This window comes from Tenrec ecaudatus, chromosome 4 (genome assembly GCF_050624435.1).
Source record: "Tenrec ecaudatus isolate mTenEca1 chromosome 4, mTenEca1.hap1, whole genome shotgun sequence".
Classification (NCBI taxonomy): domain Eukaryota; kingdom Metazoa; phylum Chordata; class Mammalia; order Afrosoricida; family Tenrecidae; genus Tenrec; species Tenrec ecaudatus.
In genome coordinates, this window is record NC_134533.1 from 80,308,739 (window position 1) to 80,335,441 (window position 26,703).

The 26,703-nt window shown below is 37.6% G+C and overlaps 1 protein-coding gene across 2 annotated transcripts; it reads left to right on the forward strand.

The window, feature by feature from the left end:
• The first annotated feature begins 3,829 nt into the window (after positions 1–3,829).
• PCF11 (PCF11 cleavage and polyadenylation factor subunit) lies at positions 3,830–26,068 on the forward strand. 2 transcript variants are annotated; one of them, XM_075546372.1, is made up of 16 exons: positions 3,830–4,319; positions 7,923–8,048; positions 10,081–10,269; positions 10,581–10,775; positions 11,803–12,920; positions 13,302–13,482; positions 13,587–14,070; positions 14,589–16,153; positions 18,384–18,483; positions 20,771–20,890; positions 21,358–21,463; positions 22,585–22,768; positions 23,186–23,341; positions 23,712–23,804; positions 24,234–24,269; positions 24,957–26,068. In XM_075546372.1, the coding sequence occupies exons 1-16, from the start codon at positions 4,128–4,130 to the stop codon at positions 25,173–25,175; spliced, it is 5,064 nt and encodes a 1,687-aa protein (XP_075402487.1). In that variant the 5' UTR covers positions 3,830–4,127; the 3' UTR covers positions 25,176–26,068. The 2 variants fall into 2 exon arrangements, with proteins under 2 accessions (XP_075402487.1, XP_075402488.1); XM_075546373.1 differs by having other exon boundaries at positions 13,587–13,677; positions 24,957–26,067.
• Positions 26,069–26,703: the final 635 nt, after the last annotated feature.

Here is a 26,703-nt window from a genome sequence, read left to right on the forward strand (position 1 = left end):
CTTAAAAAGCAAATGCTCTGAATTAAAACACATAAGGACAATGAATAAGGAAGAGTGATAAAAATTGTTGTGTTTGAATTGAAGGATATTTAAAGTACCATGGACAGCCAGAAGACCACCACCAACAACAAATGAGACATGAAGGTCACATAGTCCTGAGCCTGCCTGCCGGCCTTGGTTAGAGGGTCCTCAGCCAATCTTGCAAACTTTTCTAGTCTGCAAAAGTGTACATACCCCAATCACGGGACCTTTTCCTCTTCTGTAGTCCTGCCTGCAACTCTGATGAATTGATCTGCCACCAACCAGGATTCAGTTTCTTTTGTTTTCCAGGTCCTATTTAAGTGGCTGAGTTACTGTGACTTCTTGGACACTGTTTTGGCCTTGTGCCCATGGTGTCCTTCATCGGAGTGATTTTCCATTGTTCTGTTTAATGCTTAACACAGTATGTTTGAATCTGGGGTCTCTTTTCTCCTCTACAACAGAGAAAAACTGAATGGAAACCTTTGAATTATGGTGTTGGAGAAGAATATCGAGCACAATCTTCTGCCAGAAGAATGAATAAATCTGTCTTAGAAATATAGCTAGCATTCTCCTTACATGGGAGAATGTTAAGACTTCCACACATGCTATTTTTGGACATGATATGAGGAGTAACTGGTTCCTGAAGGTTATTATGCTTGAGAAAGTAGAGTGTCAGCAGACTAAAAAAATAAAAACCCTCAATGAGATGAACTCACACAGTGGCTGCAACAAAGGACCCAAACATAGGACTGATTGTAAGAATGGTACCAAATAATCCTTAGTTCTCTTGGACTCTGTCCCTATGAGTGGGAACAAAAGGAACAAGCTGGAAGACACCTAACAACAATAACAACTTGAAATTATAAACTATGTCAACATAAAAATGTTATAATGGGTCAAAAAACTAAATTCTCCTCTCTTTAGCAACAAGCTATATTTGTATAGGTAGCATATCAATATTCCTGCTTATTATTTACACTCATAGGATCTGCCTGTTAAAGGAGAAAAATCCACCTGCTGGGAGTGCTAGATAAATGTTTGTTTTTTTTAAGTAAAGGAGTTGCTTTTTATATGATTCCCTTATCTACTCTGTTTAGTAGATACATTTCAGTCTTTCTGAGGACAACAATAATTTACATTGGAAAGGTACATGAATGCCTAAAGCAGAGGGTTTTTAGGAAGGATTAATTCCTTTTGAAAACACTCTGTGAATCAAGAGAATAGCTATCTTCCTCTGCAGAAACAGTGACTTTGATTGTTGATTTAATTCATAATCCGTGGATTTGATTATTGATAACTGCTTTTGGATATCCATTATTTCCTGCTCAGAGATGTAGTACCTTTTCATATTAGACTTAAGATGGTGATTGGGGTATAGATTTCATGAAGACAGGTCTAAGGGATTATCATGCTCATTTACTGCACTTGGCACAGATAGGCAGGTCACTAAGGCTTAGTAATAGGTGTTAAGAGTACATTAGTAGCTTATCTTAATGAAAGAGTTGGCAATGAATAGATAGAGTATGGAAAATATTTCATGTTTTTGTGTATCTAAATTTTTGGCCATTTGTGTTGCTGGAGATTTAAAGAAAAAATATCTTTGTATTGTAACACATACTTCGAGTAAGATTGCTGTCACTCTACTCCATTTTCTACAGCCTTTGTGAGTACATAAGTTTTGTATATTTCTATTAAGTGTTCACTTTGTGTACAGCATGTGAAGGTTACCGTAGGAGCCAAATCAAAGCCTTGAAAACTTTCTCACAGGTTCACTTTCTGGCAAAAAGGATATTTAAAACAACAATGAACAGCATACTTTTTTATAGCTTAGAAATGGAGGAAGTAAATACATAGTTAAAATCTCAAGAAAAACTATTCTAAGACTATTTTAGACGTTTCCCTGCAGAAAAATAGGAACCCCGGAAGTTTCTTAATTTCAATAATAGCTAAACATTATCAGTAATGATGATATGAGAGACCTGGTGGCATAGTGGGCTGCTAACTTCAAGGTCAGCAGTTCAAATTCAGTAGAAGCTCAACAGAATAAAGATAAGGCTAAACCACACAAAAGAGTTACAGTTTTTGAGAACCCACTGGGGTAGTTCTACCCTGCCTTATGAGGCCACTCTGAGTCGGGGCGTTCACTTAATGACTGAGTTTATTTTTTGTTTGTGTAACAATGACATGAGATTATGAGTTTTATAAACACGCATTCAACAATATTTCCTAGCTTCAAATGACAACTCTCCTCAAGTTTTCACTTCTTGGTCATGTATAATATTGGGCTACAATGGAATGAAATGCTTTGTGAAAATATTAAATCTTTTGCTCTTAAAATATGTTGTGTCTTCGATGTACTAACTATACGATGATAGAGCAGTTACAAGCAAAACAAAAACAAAAAGAAAAATGTTAGTGTATACTAGACAATAAAGATACTTCCTAAGGGGATTCTTGTACTTCCTAAGGGAAAAGTACGAGCTCCCAAGAAACAATGAAGTATCTCTCTATAGCCTAGTAGCCTAAGGAGGGCAGAGGTGAGGCAAATTTTAGGTATTTCCATTTTTCTTTGTTTCTGATATTAATGTTTTAACAATATTTATTAAAAATTAAAAAAATAAAAATATCATCTGATGGGGGGGTTCTTACAACTTTTATTACAATCCATTACAATCAATTGTATCCGGCATATTTGTACATGTTGCCAGCGTTCTTTTCTAGACATTTACTCTCTATTGAGCCCTTGCTAATCAGCTCCTCTTTACTTTTTTTTTTAACCTAATTTAATTTGGCAACTCATTCAATGACTAGGAAGAAACAAAAACAAAACCTTTTAGTCTATAGTATTTTTCTGTAACTCCGTCTGTTAACTGTTTAAATGCTTTGTGTGTTTTAGGAGCAGAGTTTCCAGGATTTGATCAAGCCTGGGAAAGGAACCTCCAAATGAAGACTTTCTTCCCACTCTACCCCTTCGTGCTCCAAAAAATGGAAAAACTTGAAATGCAGAAGATTGAGTGAGGGGAACTCTTAGCCCCGGGTCTGGGTGTGGCTGTTGTAAGAAAGCTTTCCCGGTGATCTGAGAGCGCGCTCCAAAGATCAAAACTCCAACCCTCTCGGGGCAAGCCTTTTTTCGCACAGGCTCTAAAGTCTAAATAAAGGCATTTCCCTGGGGTTCGCCTAAAGCACGTCGGCCGCCGGGGAGGGTTTCAGTTTGTGGGTGTGGGAAGCAGCTACCTGCAGCAGACCCTTTAGTGCCTCGGAGTTCAGGGCACATTCGTCCCCTCTTCTCTACTGGGTGCAAGTCCCTGCGATTGCGTCCGCCAAGGGTCCTGCGAGTACCTGGACGCGAGAAGCGAGCTGGGGTGGCCTCGGCTCCCCTAGTCCTTGCTCCCAGATCGCGGCCGGCCAGGGCAGGCGGCAGTAGGATAACTAACCTAGCTGTTCGGAGGCGGACAGACTGCAGGAGGAGGGTCGCCAAAGGGACGGCGGAGTAGGGCTGGACCTCGCAAACAGCCTACCTGGGGCTCACGGGCCGCTCGGAATGGGTTGTTATGGTAACTAATGACCGAACAGTGTCGTATGAACCAGCCAATGAGAAGGGCCGTCTTTTCCTCCGCGCTCCTGAGCAGGAGGTGTTGCGAAAGCTGGAGCAGGGCCCCGGGAGGAAGGAGGTGCCGAGACGTCCTCCGGAAGGGGCGGGGGCGGGGCTTGTGACGTTCCGGGGCCAGCCAATCAAACCGGGGCTTCCCGGCGGCCCCGCCCTATTACCGCACATTTCCCCTCCCCTAGCTCATTTCGCACGACGCAGCGGTTGGGAACACAGACATTTTCGGAGCTGGAGCCGCCTCTGTCGCCGCCATTTTGTGTCTGTGGAGAAAGGAGCTTCGGTGGCGGCTGGGAGTGCACCGAGATCACCCGTGAGACGGCGGCGTTTCGCACCCGAGGTCCCCCCTGTGTCGTCCCCCAACCCCCCTCCGCGGTCAGCATGTGGTGAAGCCGGAGCCGCGAGAGACCCGGGGCAAGGAAGCGGAGTCGGAAGGGAGGCGGGGTGTCGCCAGCGGCTTCAGCTTCAGCTGCGGCGGACCTCGGAGGGGGGCCGCGGCGCAATGTCAGAGCAGACGCCGGCCGAGGCCGGTGCTGCGGGGGCCCGGGAGGACGCCTGTCGGGATTATCAGTCGTCGCTGGAAGACCTGACCTTCAATAGCAAACCGCACATCAATATGCTGACCATTCTAGCCGAGGAGAACCTGCCCTTCGCCAAGGAGATCGTCTCTCTCATCGAGGCCCAAACCGCCAAGGTTTTTATACACCCCGCAGCCTCCTATTCTTCTAATACCCCCTGATTTTAGTGTCAGCCTCATCCCAGGTCTCGCTTCCATCCAAAGGGGGCCAGCGGTCCGCCTCTCCGACCAACCCCCTTCCTCGCCGGCTCGGTCTTTGGCGCAGGCTTGGAGCGTGGGCCTCTCTCGGGGGAGGGAGTGGGGAAGAGAAAGGGTGGAGTCCCACTTCCGTTTTCCAGCACCCAATTCGGGCCACCGCATTGTACACCCGACGCGCACTCAGGCACACGCTCGCACACGTTTGGAGTAGAGCCCCGTGGGGTGGGCGGGGGTCGTGGGGGGGCGCCTTGAAGATAGTTGGTGGTTTGGGACAGTAAGAGTTAAAGCAGATCCTGTTGAGCCCCCGGGAGCGCGGGCGGGAGGGAAGTGGGTCTCCGCTCATTTCCCCCTAGTGCCCATTTGGGTGGCTGTGCTCTGTGGGTTGGAAGGAGGTGAAGGGGGACCTGGGAGCGAGCCGCTGGCGGGTGGGAGCGGGGGATCGGCCCCGAGGGGAGCAGCCGCCTGTTCGGAACCCAACATGGCGCCGGGGAAGCACATGATGCGAAAGGGAAGAGAGGAGAATCCACTCCCTGCCAGCCAGGCAGCTGCTCGCACCGTCAGCCCCGTTTTGGGGTGGGGGCGGCTAGATTGAGAATTTTATTCCCCTCCGGGGGGGTTCAGTTTGCCCCCAACTCCTGGGAAACGGGGGGTTGATGGTGGGGTTTTGGTGGTGGAGGAGATCTTATACAACCTGTGGGTAGACAACTGGCCCTGTGGGTAACAAGTACTTAGGGCCCTCCTCTTCCTCTTCTCTCCCTTCCCTGACAGTGAAGTTTCTTCACCCCTTTTCAAAACGTGGTCCTCTACCACCCTCCATTTCCCTGTAGTCCTCTGCTGTGGATTCCTTGTGGGAGTGATATGTCATTTAAGTAAAGTTAACTGTTACATTTAGTTTTACTTTTCCATAGCTTCCCATGACTTCTAAGTTTTAAGTTATTTTTTTCAAGTTTGTACTTATGGTTTAGTTTTTCCTAGTTGTTAGTGATTGCACTGGCCAGGATGAGCCTCCTTTTATCAGAGTGAACCCCTTTTAAAAGGCCACTTTAACAACAACCACCATTATATTGTTTAGAGGCGGTTTCTGTCTAGTGTAAAGACCGAGTGGTCTGACTCTTTTAATAAATGGTTTTGAAATGTGTGACTGGTATTATAAAATTTGTGAATAAAACATATAAAATATGTATTTGTCTTTTTTATTTACATTTGTAAAGTGTAGAATCTGTTTCCAAGACTTTTTATCTACGTGGTTGTGTGTTTTTAAACAAAAAGTCTTTAAGTGACTTGGGTTCATTCTCTTTTAGGTTCCATCCACTCTTTTGGGTAAATCGGCACAAGCTACACGGTGTCAGGTCGTCCTTTATACCTTAATTTAAAGCGATGTGGTTTTTTTTTTTTACGTGCCCAACAAGTTTATCATGTTCAGTGTGACGACTAAAATACAAGTCTTTTTCCTTTGAGAGCCCTTGTGAAACAACTACTTTCTTAAAAAAGTAGATTTTAAAAGGAAGCATTCCTCATACTCATTCTTTTAATTGATGTCACAAGCATGTTGGACATGAAGACAAGTACTTTTTGCTTTGATGAAAGCTTAACTTTAAATTCCTTTTTATGTTTTGGGAAAAAAACTGCACTTTTTTAAAAGTAACATTGATATTTTTTTCCCCCAGTGTAAAATTATCTTTTATCTTTTGGGATGACTTAATCATCCACAGATCCTAATGTTTAGTAATTCAGGTGGTTTCTCAGAACAGTTTCCTTGCTGGTTTTTAATGAACCCAGAAGACCTTCGAGAACTGAAAACTAAATGCTGAATATAATGACTACATTAAAAATTGTATTTGTGTGTTGATACACAGTGGTGAAAATAGATGGGCTATTTGCCGATGAAAGCTGACATTTCTTGGCACTTTTTTCCTGGTTATTTTTGTAAAGCCAGATTGAGGAAAAGATGTAAACTTCTCTTTGGGGAATTTGGGTGGGGGTTGAGGGTGTGGGGAGGTTTTTTCTCCAGCATTTGGTAGCAGGCTGGCTTGGTTTTGTGTTTCTGGAGGCGAATGTTTTCTGTTTTTACTATAGCATCTCAGGCTTACTAAGTTTAAGGATTCACACGTGACTTCTCCCTTGAGTTACATATAAGGATGTCACTTGTACAATAAAAGATTAGTTTTAAAGAGAGCCTTTTCATTAGTACAATGACTAAAAAGTGGTGTAAAACATGACATGGTAAGGGTAAAGACACAGTAACGAAGCATTTGACATGTTGGTATTTAATAGTTTACCCACATGCAGTGGCCTTGTGAACCCTTTTATTAGATGGTGTCATAAAACAAGTTTTTCATACAAAGCTATTCAAAGGTTTCCATAGCCAACGTAGGTTGTAAAGGTGTTATCAGAAGCACGAGCACTTCCACACACTTGTATGGGCAATTGGTTTTGTGAAAAATAAGGCTTTGTGTACTCCAGAACTTAGAACCTACCCTAGCTACAGGTAGCTATGGGTAAGTGTGATGGGGCTTATAATTCTGTACACATGGGGTGGGAAAGTGGGGCAACTTGTTTTTTTTGTTTTAATCATGGGCGCTCTGTGGAATCAGAGTTGACACTTGGTTTATTTGGTATGTCTCAATGCTCCTGAACAAGTCTGTGAACCTGCTGATGCTTTCTGGAAGCTTGCTGTGCCTTCTAAAAGCCGGTGATGGGTAGACATTGCCACTGAGCTGGGACAACATCCCCCCCTCCCCTTGCTTTGGAAAAGGCACCACACTGGCTCTGCACAAGTTTAGAATCCCAGGTTTGTGCTTGTCAGAGGAAACAATATTACAACGGAAGATTCCATGCTGTGAAGAAAATCCTCGAGACAAAACCTGGTTTCCAGAGACAAGTGCAACCTGATTTCCATGACTGCTGCGCCATCCAGTTTTTCTTGTATCACTAACAGATTGCACCTTCCTGCATGTTCACTTGCGAGTTTAAAAGCGTTTTTGCCATTAACTTCAAATGCGAAGTGTACTTAGTTTTCCTTGTTCATTTGGATAGAGAAGTTATCCTAATGATTTTACAGGTAACAAAAGCTTCATAGGCTTCAACATATAAAAAAAATGCCTATAGAAATTAGGGTTCTGCAAGAAGTTTGAAAACTTCATGGAGTCCAGGCACACCATTTTAGGTTAATGGGGGTCAATGCGTTTCCACTTGGATTACAGAAACAATTTCTTTCCTCCAGGCTCTGATTCTGGTCACTTTAAAGCACAAACCTTTTTACCACATAAACCTGCAATTCCATTGAGTGTTCTAGAAATTTTTTTTCTTCCTGGTAATTCTGAGTTTATATGCTCAACAAAAATCATTTTAAGAGATGAAAGTTTGAACACTTTAAAAGATTGTTACCAAATCCAAGAGTACTTAGTATCAACCAGAAATAGAGGTCTGTATTAATAGGTTTTAAAACTCACTTTTAAAAGTAATTTGTTTTGGTGGCAATTTATTATACTAAACTTCTCAGTTTCTTTTTTATTACTTCAGGCTCCTTCCTCAGAGAAGCTTCCTGTTATGTACCTTATGGATTCTATCGTGAAAAACGTTGGAAGAGAGTATCTCACTGCCTTTACTAAAAATCTAGTTGCAACATTTATTTGTGTGTTTGAAAAGGTATATATGCATTTAGAAATACTTGAATTTTTAAAAAAATGTGTTCCTGATTAAATAAATACTTGCTTTTGTGTTGGGTTTTCTTGGGTGGTGAAATATTTTGGACATTTCAGGATCAAATACCATTTCAGAGAAAGTGACAAAAGCTAGTGATTTATATTTTTAAAAGATTTCTATGGGTTTTCCATTATATATTCAAGAATAGACAGGTTTGCTTTCTGGATTATTTGTGCATTTTAATTTTTGTTTTAAGATTTTATTGGGGGCTTTTACAGCTTTTACGATCCATACGTAATTTTTGTGCTTTTTAATTTAAATTCAGTTTGTTCATTTGGAGATTGTTGTACTACTAGAGTGAAGGCAAAAATCAAACTATCAAAGAGTAGTAAGATTTCATTTAAATTAATGATGTTAGGATGTTGAGTATTATTATGGGTGTGAGGAGCATTATATTCCTGTGTGTCTCCACCTGTAATTGTGGTAACTGCAATTTGTGTGGCTCTCTACCCCCTGGAAATGTTACCTCGTGTGTTTCCTTGTTCAGCTTTGTTCTATGTGAATGTTCAAGTTATGTGTGAGTAGTGGAAGGAACAGTTCAATGTATTAGATTGTTTTTGGAAATTTTTATTTCTCCTTATTGTTTAGAAGCTAGTTAAAAGGACAGCAATTCAAAACCACTGCACCTCCTCAGAAGAAAGGGTTTTCTTTTCTTACAGAGTTAGCAGTCTTAGACTCCAACAGGGGCAGTTCAATCCTGGCCAATAGGAAGTTGTAATCCACTTGATGGCAGTGAGTTTGGTTTTTTGGAGTGTTTAGAAGAAAGGTTTGTTAGTTTCTATACCTATAGGTTATAAATTTCTACCATAGCATTGTATTCGGTTTCTGGTTAGAGTGAATTATGTTGAGAGTCACGGAATTGACTGAGGCAACTTATTTTTCACTGAGCAAGAGGGTGTTTATGAGATAGATTTAAAGATTCCTTTACCATCCAACAAATAATTGGTCGTCTTTCACATTTTAATAGATGTATCTGTTGTGTCTGGAGAAATCTTAAAAGAGTTGTTGGAATGGGATTAGTTTCAAGGAAATAATCTACCAGATTGTTTATTAGAACAAAGTGTTCAGTTCCTCCTGGAATGGTTTTTCTCTCAAGTTCTTGGGCAGAAAAATGTGCAGAATATTGGAAACTTTCAAATATCATTAAACTCTTTAATAGTGTGTTTTAGGCTTTTGTTCTGGCTTTATTCAGTCTAAGGAAAAGACAATTTAGCATCATAAAAATTGGAGGAATTTAGACACCTTGCTTTCAATTTCAGTGTGTTCAAGTTCAGTTGTGATAGAATCCCTTAGTGGATCTTAACACGACAGTTGATAAAAAATGACCTTGTAGTAAAGAGTGCAAGTCAAGCTTAATTATTCTAAGTTGAAATTTGGTTTTCCCAAGGGCCAAGTTTGTCTGATGGCTAATTATTTTTAACAGTTCTTATTTTGCCCATTATAAGAGTAAGTGGAAGAGTTAACACAAAGCTAAAGCTTATCTGTGGTTAAGATTTGGAAGTTTCTATAATTTCAGTGTCAAATCTATGTGGTGTAAACCATATTGGAGAAGATTGGTTAGTGAACTTTGTCTTAAAAACTTTTTTTTACCATGTAAATAATGAAAATAATTTCACTGTCAGGGAAACCATCTTCTAATGTGTTTTCTATTTTTAGCCAGAGAAATCAAAACATTAAAATATTATCTCCAAGCCCTGAAATGTGAAAATATTTTATATTTCTTAAAATATAAAGACTTGTCTACATGGAAGACTTGATTGCATGAATGCAAGCTGATATAGGCTCAACTTTCTATGTTTTCTTTTTCTTGTTAGGGTAAATTATCCTTATTCAAATTTGCAAACAATAAACTTTTAATAAATTTTTGCTATTGTCTATATAAAGGGGTAGCACAGTTCTCTATGTGAAATTTTTACTTAATATATAAACATTCTATAGTAACTTAACAAGCCATAGAATTGTTCTGTTTTTCTAGGTGGATGAGAATACTAGAAAGAGCTTATTTAAATTACGTTCCACATGGGATGAAATATTCCCTTTGAAGAAACTTTATGCCTTGGATGTCAGAGTCAATTCATTAGATCCTGCTTGGCCTATTAAACCTCTACCCCCCAATGTGAATACATCTAGCATCCATGTCAATCCTAAATTTTTAAATAAATCGGTAAGTTTTGATGTGAATGGTATGTATATAATTAGTAGTTATTACTATGAAGTGTTGTTAACTTTAAGACTTCCTGCAAGAAAGCAAAAACACAAGAATGCCTTGTTTTGAATTTGTCCAGTTAAAACATTTTTTTCCTTAGAAAAATATTTAAACATACTTAGCTTGTTTAGGAATTACATAATTGAGTTTTAATTTTCAGAATGAAGTTCTTTGCATACCTTATATTTGGCCATTTATGAATAGTAACAGCTGATCATTGAGCCCTTGACTTTGCCTTTTAGTTTTCCTTACATTGCTTTTTCTTATAGCCTGAGGAGCCTTCAACCCCTGGCACGGTGGTCAGTTCCCCTAATGTGTCTACTCCTCCAATTGTTCCTGATATTCAGAAGAATCTTACCCAAGAACAACTAATAAGGCAGCAGTTATTGGTGAAACAAAAACAGTTGTTAGAACTTCAGCAGAAAAAGCTGGAGTTGGAGCTAGAACAAGCTAAGGCACAACTGGTAAGTAGCGATTGGGTATTTCACTTAATTCCAACGGTCTTCAAATAGTTAAGTTTGAATTACGTTAAAATACTAGAATTATCAACCGTGTCCTCCCATTTCTCTCTTGAAGATTATGGTGTAGTAGACTTATGTGTATATCCTTAATTGTTCAGCTCTTGAGTATAAACCGAACAATATTCTCTGCCAACTACTTGCCTATTAGGTGAATGTTAAAAGAGAGCACCATAGTTTTTATAACAACTTTTTCATGGGCTTAATATATGAATGTTTTTGGATATTTTAGAGGAAATTTTACTTCATGAGCAGATACCAAGCTTTTAAAGTATGTGGAAGAAAACCCATCACTCAATTAGTGATGAAGATGATATATTTTGATACATGGCGGTCATAATAAGTTATTTTACTTAGCACCTGAGCATTTTTGGCAAGTGAAAAGAGAAGGCAGACTTTTGTAACTTTGAGGGGAGCTAAATTTTATATCCACCATTTGAGATGAAGGGCACAATTATCTCAAAGACAGTTCAGAAGGATAAGGAGAGGAGGAGTAGAGGCAGAAAACCTAGGAGGTCCCTTGAATAGGGTTTCATTGAGGTGATTATAGTGAATATGATGAAGCATAATGTGTATATGACTTGTATGAAATTGATATGTTCTATAAATCTTACGGTAAAAAGTTACAAAATTGAATGACTTGTGCTGCTGGGGCTGAACAACTGAGCAATATGTTAGGCATAATTTGGTTCACGTACTAAGTACTTAGAAGGAGGATTTTAAAAAAAGTTCCCTCCCCCAAGAATTGCATTATAAACATCTCCAGAGTTATTAGTAACTACCAGTAAGAAATAATGGGGGGGGTGAAAGTACATGTGATTCCACCTTTCATTGTAATTTCCATTTAGGGTAGAAATAGACAATATGAATGAAATATTTAGTAAGTTGAATTATTGGACAAGTCATTTTAAATTTCTTGACAGATCATCTGTATTGTACAGTACAAACATGAACATTTATTTTTGTATTTCAGGCTGTTTCTCTTAGTGTTCAGCAGGAGACATCCAACTTAGGTTCTGGATCAGCATCATCCAAATTACATGTTCCACAGATTCCTCCTATGGGAGTTAAAGCTTCCCATCAAGTTCCTGTGCAGCCGGACAAAAACCGTCCAGGTCCATCTTTACAAATTCAGGACTTGAAAGGAACTAACCGAGATCCACGTCTTAATAGGATGAGCCAACATTCTTCTCATGGAAAAGATCAAAGTCACCGGAAAGAATTCCTAATGAACACTCTGAACCAATCTGATATTAAGACCAGTAAAACTGTACCCTCTGAAAAACTAAATTCATCTAAGCAAGAAAAAAGTAAATCAGGTGAAAAAATAACCAAGAAAGAACTTGACCAACTAGATTCTAAGTCTAAATCTAAATCTAAATCACCATCACCTTTGAAAAACAAATTATCACATACAAAAGACTTGAAAAATCAAGAATCTGAAAGTGTGAGAGTATCTGATATGAGCAAAAGAGATCCAAGATTAAAAAAACATCTTCAGGATAAGACCGATGGTAAAGATGATGATGTAAAAGAAAAGAGAAAAGCTACAGAAAAAAAGGATAAAGATGAGCACATGAAATCATCTGAACACAGACTGATGGGGAGTAGAAATAAGATCATAAATGGCATCGTGCAAAAACAAGATACAATAACAGAAGAATCAGAAAAGCAGGGGACAAAACCTGGAAGATCCAGTACTAGAAAGCGATCACGATCGCGATCACCGAAGTCTCGCTCGCCGCTTGTACATTCCCCAAAGAGAAGAGATAGGCGTTCACCCAAACGAAGGCAAAGGAGTATGTCTCCGACTTCAGGGCCCAAAACTGGAAAGATTCGCCAGTCTGGAGTTAAACAGTCCCATATGGAAGAGTTTACACCACCTTCCAGGGAAGAAAGAAATGCTAAGAGAAGCATTAAACAGGATGTTCGAGATCCAAGGCGAATAAAAAAGACTGAGGAGGAACGACCACAAGAAAATGCAAATCAGCATTCTATGAAGTCAGGCACTGAACCAAAGGAGAATATGGAAAATTGGCAAACTTCCAAGTCTACCAAACGATGGAAATCTGGCTGGGAAGAAAATAAAAGGTACGAGGTTAACATTTTTAATAAAGTAGAACTTTATGTTGAAAAGATGAAGTATTGTCATAAAAGTTAAGTGATGTCGCTGGGTGTGCTATGATTAGTATATTACTTTTAATATATTAAAACCCTGTTCGTCGAACATTTTTCCTAGCTTACAGATTAGGAAACTGAAGTTTAGAAATGTTACCTGCTTCAGTTAAAAAAGGCTGTACAAATAGGACATTGAAAAATCAAAATTTAGACCCGATTTTCATGACTTCAGAACTGATGTCTTCATTTCATTCCTTCTCATGGTTCCATATATCTATCCACCTTTTTACGATTCGGAGTACTTAAAAAAATCATGTTGAGGTTTTGACATACTACTTACTCTTATGGTTTCAGCTTACAGCAGGGTGACGATCATAGTAAGTCTCCTCACCTGAGGCATAGGGAAAGCTGGTCAAGCACTAAAGGAATCTTGTCACCTCGAGCCCCAAAGCAGCAGCATCGATTAAGTGTAGACGCCAATCTTCAGATTCCTAAAGAGTTAACTCTTGCAAGCAAGAGAGAATTACTTCAAAAGGTAGTTACCAAAATTCATTCCATGTAATCGCCTTATTTTGTCTCCTTTTTGGTAAGTACTTTTTATATTTAAAATATTTAATTTTCTTTATCACCCCTATACAGACGAGTGAACGCTTAGCATCTGGTGAAATTACACAGGATGAGTTCCTTGTTGTTGTTCATCAAATTCGACAACTATTTCAGTATCAAGAAGGTAAACATAGATGCAATGTACGGGATAGTCCTACGGAAGAAAATAAAGGTGGATTAAAAAAGAAACCTCTCTTATCTGATGCTGAATTAACCTACTATGAACATAAAGCAAAACTGAAAAGGACACAGGTTCAGCATTCATTTCCAAGACTTGATCTCTTAGATCCTGATATTTTTGACTACCCTTTGACTGATGCCTTGTTGTCTGGAATAGAATGTGAGCCATCCAAAAGTAAACATGCGAGTAGGAATAGTGGAGCGCAGTTTGACAGAAAAGAACAATTTAGTGAAAGAGCAAGACGTCTTTCTCCTGTATCTGGGAGTCGTACTTATGCTGAGAATCTTTCACCCCATGAGGGCCGGAGAAGACATGACGAGCAAGTCTCTGCTAAAGGTAGAAAAAGTTAAATCAGATTATGCCTATTGAATCACAGCAGTGAAGGGAAAATGGACAAGCTAAGTGGGGATGGATTTTTGTGACTGTTCAGACTTGTGTTGTTCTCCCTCAAAGGGAAGGGAAGGGAGTTAATAATTATAAAGCCAATTGTGGGCCAGGATTTTTTGTTAGGTTCCTTTCATATATAATCTGATTTACTCCTCACAACAACCCAGTGAAATGTGTATTATCCCCATTTTACAGGTAGGAAACAAGACCAGAGAGGTTACATAACTTGCTCAAAATTACCTATTAAGTGAGTTGATAGGATGGGGATTTTTAACCCAAGTCTATCTGACTGTAGAGGGAATCCTCATATTTACTGCTTGGGTAGTATCTGTTTTTTTCCCTTCCCTTCTAATACAGTGAGGTGGTTATGTTTGATTTTTATTGAAAATTGTCGTGAATATAGAAAAATGATTGAAAAGAAAGATGTAAATTCAAATTTGGGAAAATTTATTTTTTCTTTTTAAAAGGTGTACGAGAAGAGCAGAGATCACCATTCAATGATCGCTTTCCACTTAAACGACCTAGATATGAAGATTCTGATAAACCTTTTGTAGATAGCCCAGCATCAAGATTTGCTGGCCTCGATACAAATCAGCGACTTACAGCCTTAGCTGAAGATAGGCCATTATTTGATGGACCTAGCAGGCCATCAGTAACGAGAGATGGCCCAACCAAGATGATTTTTGAAGGACCTAATAAATTAAGCCCTAGAATTGATGGACCTCCTACACCAGCTTCTCTTCGATTTGATGGGTCACCAGGACAAATTGGGGGAGGAGGCCCTTTGAGATTTGAAGGACCACAAGGTCAGCTAGGAGGTGGGTGTCCTTTGAGATTTGAAGGTCCTCCAGGACCAGTAGGGACTCCTTTGCGGTTTGAAGGGCCAATTGGTCAAGGAGGAGGAGGTGGCTTTCGGTTTGAAGGATCCCCTAGTATGAGGTTTGAGGGTGCTGCAGGTGGTATGCGATTTGAAGGACCAGGGGGCCAGCCTGTTGGTGGTCTTAGATTTGAGGGACATCGTGGTCAACCTGTGGGTGGTCTAAGGTTTGAGGGCCCCCATGGGCAGCCTGTAGGTAATCTTAGATTCGATAATCCTCGAGGTCAACCTGTTGGTGGACTTAGATTTGAGGGGGGTCATGGTCCCTCAGGGCCTGCAATTAGGTTTGATGGACCTCATGGGCAGCCAGGAGGTGGTATTAGATTTGAAGGCCCTTTGCTACAACAGGGAGTTGGAATGAGGTTTGAGGGGCCCCATGGTCAGCCAGTAGCTGGTCTGAGATTTGAAGGCCAACATAATCAACTTGGTGGAAACCTTAGGTTTGAGGGTCCACATGGCCAGCCAGGGGTTGGGATCAGGTTTGACGGACCTTTAGTCCAACAGGGCGGTGGAATGAGGTTTGATGGTCCTGTACCAGGAGGTGGCCTAAGAATTGAAGGGCCTCTGGGTCAAGGTGGTCCAAGATTTGAAGGTTGTCATGCTTTAAGGTTTGATGGCCAACCAGGTCAGCCATCACTTTTGCCAAGATTTGATGGATTACATGGTCAGCCAGGACCTAGATTTGAAAGAACTCCTGGTCAACCAGGCCCACAGCGGTTTGATGGACCACCTGGACAGCCGATTCAGCCAAGATTTGATGGTGTACCCCAAAGATTTGATGGTCCGCAACATCAGCAAGCATCGAGATTTGATATTCCACTTGGTCTGCAAGGCACACGATTTGACAATCATCCTTCACAAAGACTTGATTCAGTATCATTCAATCAGGCTGGTCCATATAATGATCCGCCTGGCACTGCTTTCAATCCCCCATCCCAAGGACTACAGTTCCAACGACATGAACAAATGTTTGAATCCCCTCAAGGACCAAATTTTAATGGACCTCATGGTCCTGGAAACCAGAATTTCTCTAATCCCCTTAACAGAGGTTCTGCACACTTTTTTGATGAAAAGAATCTTCAGAGTTCTCAATTTGGCAACTTTGGTAATTTACCTGCACCACTGACAGTAGGAAATATTCAAGCATCTCAACAGGTAAGTTTGCTCTTTTAAAATTGTATTTTAATATTTAAGGTTTGAAGAAAGTTGGCAAGAGAGATGTATAACACAGTGGAAGGACATTTTAAATCTCTCAGACCCCCACAATGTAAGGGAAATGGATTGAAAGTCTTTGAGGCCCAAGTTTGTGACCTGAAAACCCAAAACCTCAGCTTTTCCAAGATCTAGGAACATCAGCCTTCCCCTTGTCTTTTGTTTTACTTAGGCTTTAAAGTTACTATATGATTTTTAAAATTCTGCTACAATATAAAACTGTTAATCTGATAAAACTTTGAAGTTAACCATCGAGCTGATTTTTAAGCACTATTCTTTGACGAAGCACCTTTTTAATCAATGTTAAACAGAAATACCAAATTGCCCATACTTTTATTGTCAGTAATTCTTTTTCCTTCTCTTGTCTTACTTGGATAACTTTTCCAGGTACTTCGTTCAGTCACATTGAATTATTTGTTATTGTCAACACAGCAAACGTGCTACTGGCCTCAAATATATTCACATTACAGTCACTTTTTAGGTTTTTTTTCATACTTCTTTAACATCTAAAAATGCATATTGAAATTATTTTAAATCAAATTTTTTTTCTAATTGGTGATTGCTTGATATTTGAATGGTTGTTTTTGTTGGTTGAAAATTTCCTGGACTTCATTTATTTTTTTATTTCCAGGTGCTGATACTAGTTTCTTAGGGCAAATTGCGAGGATAATTGTAAGACTATATGAAAAAAGAAAAAAATGAAAAAATTAAAATATATTATCATAAACATTATTAGCTAGAAAGCAGTCTTTAGTTCATATCCAATTTTATGGAAATACAGTTGACCTGCCTAGTTAAATTTACTATATTTTTGTTTTGGAAAATAATGAAACTTGACAGACACTCGGGCTTGGAACTTGATTTACTTTCATTCCTAATTATACAGAATGAGGGTTTATCATGTGCTCATGTGCGTGCGCGTGCAACAAAATTCACATGGATACTGAACAAGGCTTATAAGTGGGTATTTATATGGTGTGGAATGCCTACTTCTTTCTAGACTACAAATATGTTATTTCTGTGTCAACATAGCACTTTCTTAGGCAGTCTGGTGGTACTGTTGGGTAAACATTGGACTGATAACTGGAAGGCCAGTAGTTCAAACCCATCAACTACAGGGGAGAAAAATGAGGCTTTCTGCTCCCTTGAAGAATTATAACCTTGGAAACTGATGGTAGGGTCGCCATGAGTCAGAATGAACTTGATGGCAGTGGGGGTTGTTACATGAGTAAAGTATAAACTCCGTGGGAGAAAGATGTGGGCATCTGGCTTCTTTAAAGATTACAGCCTAAAAAAAAAAAAAAACAGCCTAGAAAATCCTATGGGCAGTTCACATGGGATTGCTATGAATCAAAATGGTTTCAATGAAACCTCGCTGCCTATTTGTTTCTTTAATGTTATTTTAAGAATCCCTTGGCATTTATTATTATTTTAAATCATTTTATTGGGGGCTCATCAAATGGCTCTTATCATAATCTATAAGTACGTCCTTTGTGTGAAGCACATTTGTTGCCATCATCATTCTCAAAACATTTTCTTTCTGCTTAAGGCCTTGGTATCAGCTCCACATTTCCCCCTCCTTCTTTCCCCACCCTTCCTCCCTCCTGAACCCTTGATAATTTAGAAATTATTTCATGTCTTACACTGATTGATGTCTCCCTTCACCCAATTTTCTGTTGTCCTTCCCAAGGGAGGGGGTTATATGTAGACCTTTGTGGTCAACATCTTTTACAGTCTACCCTACTTCTGATCATTTTAGAAGATGATGGCTAAGGAGGGAAACCACGTAGAATTCAGATTAGTAATAGAGACAGGCTTTTGACTGGAGGCAGGTATGCAGACTTCAGCTTTCCTCTGAATTATTCCCTGATTGTGGATAGGAGTCATTTCTGGATGTAACTTCAATCTGTAAAATAGAGAAAACACTAGCAATGTAATGTGACTGTGAAGTCACATGGCTAATTAGCCAATTTTATTTGCATGGTATCTTAAACTTTTGAAAGAAAAGTACCCTATAACTTTTTCAGACATAATGGGGACAGTATTACTGTTTCCACCTAAAAGGCAGCAAGCATTGAAACTAGGCTTTATGAAATCTTTAAATCTGTCTGACTAGAATGTTAATTTTACTTAAAATATGAACATTTTTTTAAAATCAAGGTTTTTCTTACAGGTTCTTAGTGGTGTTGCTCAGCCAGTAGCATTTGGCCAAGGTCAACAGTTTTTACCAGTTCATGCACAGAATCCTGGAGCATTTGTTCAGAATCCTTCAGGTATGTACTTTGTGAACTTGGTGGTTTTCAAAAGACAAATAGTTATTGCTTTGTTGAGTAACTTTGTAATTTTTAGAAAAAGACAGTTAAAAAAAAAGGAAATGACGGTTTCGATATAGGATGTTTGATTTTGAGAATTTTAATCTGGTTGCAGTATTCTTTTTGTTCTCTTTCCGAGTATGTTTGCCTTGTGGACATTTTACTCACAGGGACCCTGCTTACAACCAGAGATAGTTAGCTAGAACTGGTAGGTTATGGGAAGGAAGTCTATTTTGGGGTAGAAACTGTAGAGAAGGTGTTCAATTTGTGTTGAGCTAGAATGAAATACATGACAAAACTAAAACCTCATTTATTTGATAAGTACGAGTTTGTGTGTGTGTTTGGCTTCATCTGTTTTATGATCCAAGAAACTATCAGGCACACTACACTATAGCTTAAAAGAAATGTTGAATAAAATATTCTTATTTTTTTTTCTAGCCAGGTGCTCTGATAAAATCTTACTTCACTGGGGTGAGGCCTAACTAATTAATTGGATACAAATGAATTTAAGTTTTAATATGTGTTAAATGGGAAGTATGTAAATTATGGTGATGTTTAGTCCTGAAACACCAAAAAAGCCGTCTTCAGAAACAGGATGTAGTGTAACACTGACTTACCGTATATACTTGAGTCTAAGCTGACCTGAATATTCGCAGAGGCACCTAATTTTTCCACAAAAACTGCATTAAAAATGTGCTGAAAAACTCGGCTTATACTTGAATATATACAGTACTTGGTTTATAAACCTAGGAAGTTTTCCAAGGCTTCTGCTATAACAGGAATTCCCTGGCCAATCTAGTTTTATATGTTCTTAAATTATATCAACTCAAAATATCATCCAATTAATTTAAAAGGTTTTGTTTTAAAATTTTCTAGTTTTACAGTTATGATTAATATACATAGGTATTTTAATTTTTTGTTACTACTGTAATGGAAAGGAAGGAGTTTGAGATCTTATGATGTCAGAAGACCAGAGTTAGAATCTTCATGCTTCCATTTATAGACGGGCAAGTATCCTCCTTAGGGTTCAGGTTCTTCTGTTAGTATGATTATGTCAGCATTTACATGGAGCTTTATAACATTATATATTATCCTTAGAACTCAGCTTCTTTTGTAGATAAATTTTTGGATTTACATTGAGTGGCATGAGATAGTGTGCAAAATTAAAATTTTTCTTTGGTTTTTTAAAGATGTTGATATGCACACGTGTATGTAAGAGGAATTTTTCAGTGATTTAGGACTTTTTTCTTAGATGTATAATGAGATGCATACTGGAAGTTTTTAAAATACTGCTTTTATAACTGGGTTCAAGTATCACAATTATTAGACATAATGTTGTGGAACAAAATGTGAAGACAGATTGATTTCATGACCAGTGAGATTATGGAGAAAATTGCTATTCTTGCATACTTTAATTGAAATTATTGAAGTTTTATGTAAGCCTGGCACCTGTTCACCAGTGGCCTTCAGCTGCTTTGCAAGGACAGTAATTCAGCTAAGGTAATAGGGGACAGAGATATGCGAGGGCTTCAAAAAATTTGTGGCAAAATGGAGTGAAAAGAAAGTTTCACCATGACCTTTTTGACTCCCTTGTACATACACTAAGCAATACAGTTAGTTTATCTACCTACATAAGTTCCACGGATTGTCAGGTCACGCAGCAAGGAGGGATTTGATTAGGGTGCTTCCACTTTGTTTTATACCCGCTTTTTCCCTAGAATTCTCTAAGAGATGGCACTGTATTTAACCTATACAAAATTGTATTTTCTAATATGGCTAATGAACCCTGGTTGTTGTGTTGGTGAGCTGCTAACCACTAGGCTGGGGCTTAGTGCCCACCAACCAGTCCCGGGGAGAAGGATGGGCTGCCTGCTCCAGGACAGCTTTAGGGTGACTGAGAGTCAGAACTGACTTCATGGCAGGAGTAATGCAGTCAGAGGATGAGTAGAAAATCAGAGTGGGGGTTGCAGTGCATGGGATGAGGCTTTGTGCCTGTAGTATTTAGGAAAAAGTGGGAAACACTTTGTTTTAGGTAGTATATTTGATTTCTTAGAGTATTAGTGTTTTCAGTGTTAATTTTCATCATTGGTCTTAGGATATATTTTCAGTTGCTTGTGATTTATTGACGTAAATAAAAAAAATGTTCATTTAAAGTAATTTGTCATATTCATGACATCTTGAAAAATACTTGGTAATTTATAGCTTTGTTGTACTTTCATTTTTGAGTTTTTTTTGTTTTTTTTTAAAGGAGCCCTTCCCAAGGCATATCCTGATAATCATCTCAGTCAAGTGGATGTAAATGAATTGTTCTCAAAATTGCTAAAAACGGGAATTCTCAAATTGTCACAGACCGATTCAGCTACAGCACGTAAATATGGTTTTATCCATAATCAACATAAAGCTTAATTAATTTATAAAGATATGTGATATTATATAAAGATGTTAAGTTTTTCTTAAAATAAGTTAATTCTGTCATACTTTTTGTGTGTTGGAAATATAACAGATTTTTAATGGCATCCTGAGGTTAAAATCTTGCCTTTGTAGTGGATACCTATTTAAATTAACTAACATTCTTGAAAGTATCATGTAAACTTTTACTAGTCTTCATTAGTTTAGCTTTTAAGGAGGCTTGAATATTAGTGAAATAAAATATTACCAGGATGGACTTTTTAAGATATCAGACTTAATATTACTTATCAAAACAAAATTGTTTGCTTTCTTGGACATTAAGCTTACCAACTGAATAGACAAAAGTGGATTTCTCTGTATGCTTGTAACACACTATATTGTTTCTCTATTTAAAAAATGTGTTTGTATTTGTCTTCTCTATTGAAGAAGTAAATGAAGTTGCTGCTCAACCTCCCCCTGAAGAGGAGGAGGATCAAAATGAAGATCAAGATGTTCCAGATCTAACCAATTTTACAGTTGAAGAATTGAAACAGTATGTAATATATATCATATATATATTAAAGATTAAAGGGATATTTTGTTTTAATAACAGTAGGTAATATTAGTGCCATTTCTTTGGCTTTTTCTAGTGCTATTTCATTATACTTTTTTAAAATTTAGGATGTTTTTAAATTCTTAGTCTAAAAGACCATTTCAGAATTTCTATTTTTTTAACTTGAGTTAAAAAATCACTACTTTTCCTTTATGCATTTTTGAAGTCAAGAAAAAGTTATTTTATGGTCTAGTATTTGAGCATTTAAAAATTGATAGTCATTTTATAATGAAACATTCATTTTAATATTATCCTTATAAAGAGAGCTGAATTATTCGGAATTACTTTACCATTTTATCATATACATCTTTTCCTGTCTATAACTTTGTCTTCTGTGACTTCCTGATATTGAAAATGAAGACATACCTAACTGACCAACTCATAAACTATTTTCTACTGTCATGTTTAGTGTTTCTGTTATTACTATTAAGTATTTGTCACCAGGTGGTGCAAATGATTAACACTATGGTTGCTGACCAAAAGGTTGGAAATTAGAGCCACCCCTCCCCAACTCCTTTAAATGCCGCAGATATAGCCTGGTGATCTACTTCTGAACATCACTCATATATTTTGTTTGCAGGTTTGCAAAGTACTACTAGACTGGGCTGTGCTATATCTGTTTTAAAACTTGCCTTTTCCTGTTTGTTCACTTACCTGTATACCTGTTTCCCACTAGTCTTCTAATTTTTGTGTTATTTTTCTGTTCTCCTTTGTTTTTAGGTCTTAGTGGGTCCAGGTAGTTATTAAAACTCCAAAGATCTAGAGAGGTGAATTTAAGTGTTTTGTGCAGCTTAACACTGCTAAGTCTGAAACAACTGTTGCCTTAGTAGCTGGCAGATGACCATGTTTTTAGCTAAAAGGAAGTGTAAGTGGCTGGGCCAGGCCTACGGATGTGTTCGATGTTCCAAAATCACTGCAAAGGATGGTTGATGACATGCTACTAGAAAAATTTGTCTTCGTGTATTGTTAAAGCTTTATTAAAATACAAAAAAGGTTTTTCTGAAGGGCTTTTAAGCACATCATCAAAGCTTAAAAGAGTATTTCTGTGTTTTTGAAAACAGACGTTATGACAGTGTTATAAATAGACTCTACACTGGTATTCAGTGTTACTCTTGTGGAATGAGGTTTACAACATCACAGACGGATGTTTATGCAGATCACCTAGACTGGCATTACCGACAAAACAGAACTGAGAAAGATGTGAGCAGAAAAGTCACTCACAGACGTTGGTACTACAGTTTAACAGTAAGTAATTCATGTGCCTCTTAACTGACATTTTACAACTGTAATGGTACTCTAAAGATACATTAAATATCTGAGGGCCATTAATTTTTTGAATTTGAATATGAGAAAAGCTCCTAATAGAACTTTGAAGTTTATGTGTTTACTTTTTAGTTAGGATTAGGCCATAAATTTCTTCTAGCTATAAAATTCTAAGGTTTTGTTAATTTTTTTAATTCTTCAAAAATAATACATGAAATCTACCTTGTTTAAATTAGTAGTTGCAAATCTAGGGGTAATGAAGATTGCAGTAATAGATATAAAAGCGTATGTTTGAAGGTACCTGACCTTCAAAATTGTACTATATATTCAATATTGTATTAAAAATCTGCAGTAAATGTTGAGCAAATGGAGATAATTTCATTTTTTAAAAATTTCTAGGACTGGATAGAATTTGAGGAAATAGCAGATCTTGAAGAACGTGCAAAGAGCCAATTTTTTGAAAAGGTTCATGAAGAGGTTGTTCTCAAAACTCAAGAGGCTGCTAAAGAAAAGGAGTTCCAAAGTGTACCTGCTGGGCCAGCTGGAGCAGTTGAGGTAGGAGAATGTTTACATTTTTTCACCTGTGAAGAGTGCCCCTCACTTTTAATAAGTTAAGTAAATGTAAAGATATTTCATTTATATTCCTCTTTTAATGATTTTATAATTTGTTAGGTTTACTCTTTTACTTTTATGATTTAGTTTTGGGTTTCATAAATGCTATAGTCACATAGTAACAGTGACCAACACCAGTGAAATGTTAACTTTTTTGCCTGGAAGTTTACAAAATCCTTTCTTTTGTATCTGTATTACATACTAAACCTATTTAAAAACTTCAATAAAATCCAAATTCCTTTCCCCACATAACACCATCTTTTGTTTAATGGAATTAAACTTCTTAAGTAAATTATATTCGATTCTATTTTAGAGTTGTGAAATCTGTCAAGAACAATTTGAACAGTACTGGGATGAAGAGGAGGAGGAATGGCACTTAAAAAATGCTATTAGAGTAGATGGAAAGGTAAGTTTAAATTCTTTTATGTAGGAAGTATTAAGATTAACATTCTTTTATAGGGAGAGTTCACCCCTTGAAACAAACATAATTGTTTTTTTGGCCTTAGTGAAAAATGTATTTCTAAGGCATTGCAATCTAGAGTCATAGATGCTGAAGTTGGAAGGAATGTCTGGTTTTGTACTCATTTTGGAAATTAGAATAGATCTAGGTCTTGGTCTTCTAAGTGTAGTACTCTTTTTAAGCATGCTATATTGATTCTGAATTTATGTTTCATCATCCAAATGGTTATTATCTTATCAGCAATCCATTTTAGTCTACTTAAATGTATAAAAGAAATTTAAAGAGAAACTCTTACATGTAGGGGTGACAACTCCCCTCCCTCCGCAACATTTGCAACAGATTTTGTGAATTACCTATTCCACTTTTTTCCTTCAGATTTATCATCCATCATGTTATGAAGATTATCAAAATGTAAGTTTCTTTTTGATTACTGTTCTCATTTACATTAGAAAATTTTACTTTGTTACAAGTTTTTTAGTCAATTCCACCCCTCCCAAAAGTTATTAAGCTTTATAGTGTTTATATTTATAGTCTTTGATTTTAGGTGACACTTAAATAGGTGACATTAAATATTGATGCTAAATTAACAGGATATGATATTTTTACACCTTAGTTATTGAAAGGTAAGTGGGACACATGAATTTAAGAGGCAGTTTAGAAGATAGATTTGTTATTAAGAGACTGTAATTTCTAGAATGCTGTTTTGGTTTATAAGGATATGAAAATCTTCAATATTTGAAATGAGTCACAAAAGCCCCAAGGTAAAGAAGTGGCTTCAAAAAGTTGGTGAAATACATGGAATTTTCCCATGAGCTCTTTGAAACTCTCTCTGTAGGGATCACTATTTGTAGTGGTTAAATGGAAGCGTGTCAAATCAACTTCTTTTGGCCTCCTCATTTGTTAACCTACATGGGCTCAATGAGTTTGTGTGATACACAATTAATGAAATATGAGTTAATTTTTGCGTAGAACTGGGCAAGGCATTTAACGCAGTTGGGATATGTGCGTTCCTTTCCTCTCAGACGTCTTTTTAAAACTAGATGTCATTTAATGTGATAATTTTGAACCTTCATGGGTGATGACTTTTTCATTTTGTAGACATCTTCATTTGATTGTACACCATCTCCCAGCAAGACACCAGCTGAAAACCCCTTGAACATTATGTTGAACATTGTCAAAAATGAATTGCAGGAGCCTTGTGAAAGTCCCAAAGTTAAGGAAGAACAACTTGATACGACTCCGCCAGCTTGTGCAGAAGAAAGTGTAGCCACACCAACTGAAATTAAAACAGAAAATGATACAGTTGAGTCAGTTTAAATAAAATGAGAAAGGTGTGTTTTTCTTTTTTACAAAAGCTGCTGTTGGATCTAGAAGGTGAAGAATTTTTTATGTATATATAGACCTATTATCTATATAAATTGTCTAGCTGAGGCAGGGCCTTTAGCTGTCATTTGGTTAATAAATACATTTTAGTATTTGCATTTCCTACTGCCTGCACAGTTTCAGGTGCTTGTTGTGTGAAAGTTCTGTAGATGTGTGCAAATTTAACAAAAATGAAATTGTATGTGTAAAAATTGTACGATTTTCACTTGTGAAACTGTAAATTATAAATAAAAATATTTTTGCTATCCATGGAGTGTAATATTTATGCACACCATCAAATAAAGACAGTGTTTCTGTACTTTTTATTGGGCGAAAATGGAATTAAACAGCAACTTCATAAGATTTTTTCTTTTCTAGTAGCTTCCCATGATTCAGAACAACTCTGAAGTTAGTTTTTCCTTAAAGCACTGTAGACATTTCTGAAATAGAAAAGTCTTGAAATTTTTTTAACTAGTTCATATTTGCATACATATATATCCACTAGTTCATATTTGCATATATATATACAGCTATACAGAATCATCCAGATGCCCATTTTTGAAAAGTAGCTAATGAATAGCTTTTATTCTTGAACACGAACACTTATGGTTCCATCAAATGACTAACAAATATATTGAAGCACTGCTGGTGACTTTTTTGTTTTGTGACTTTTTTTGGTCTTTCAACACAACTTAATGCAGATGAACACATCTTTTTAAGTTACGGGGTGGGGGGGTTCTGTAAGAATGTTCATTTGAGACATGGTTAACTTTTTCTTTGTTTTTAAACTGAATTAGTAGATGGATACCACGAGATGTTAATATTCATACATGTAATAAATAGAATGATGAAGAAATTCCCAGTTTGTGCATCTTTATTTCTTTAAAGTGTTACTTTTTCTTATGCTTTTCTTTCAAATATCTTTGATTTTTAAAACATGAACTACTACTAGCCAAGCCCTCTTAGATAAAGGATTTCTTCATTGGTTGCAAACTGCCAACTAAAGCAATGAAATTTTGTTTATTCAGAACTTACTGTGGCAGGTACTTTGAGAATTTTTAGATATAAGGGGGCTTAAAAAGTGGGAACATTCCAATACCGTTTTAAATGGCGTGGTTTCCATGAACTTTTACATTCTCTGATACTGACATCCAGACCCCAAGATGAAAAGCTGGAAGCACCCAGTCACTGTTAAAGTGGTAGAACAGACTGCGGGGAAGGGGCAGCGGTTGGTGTAACAAAATTTATCAAAGGATCACGAAGGCAGGGGGTGGGAGGGAAGGCCAAGAGCTGATACCAAGGGCTCATTCGAATAGAATGTTTAGAAAATGGCAAGATATGTGCAAACATGCTTGATACAAATGATGTTTGGATTGTTTTATAAGCCCCCAATAAAATTATTTTGAAAAAAAGATACTAAACCAAAATCTAGTCAGACATTAAATTTTGAGAAAAAAATCATTTAAAGGAAAAATAAAGGGAA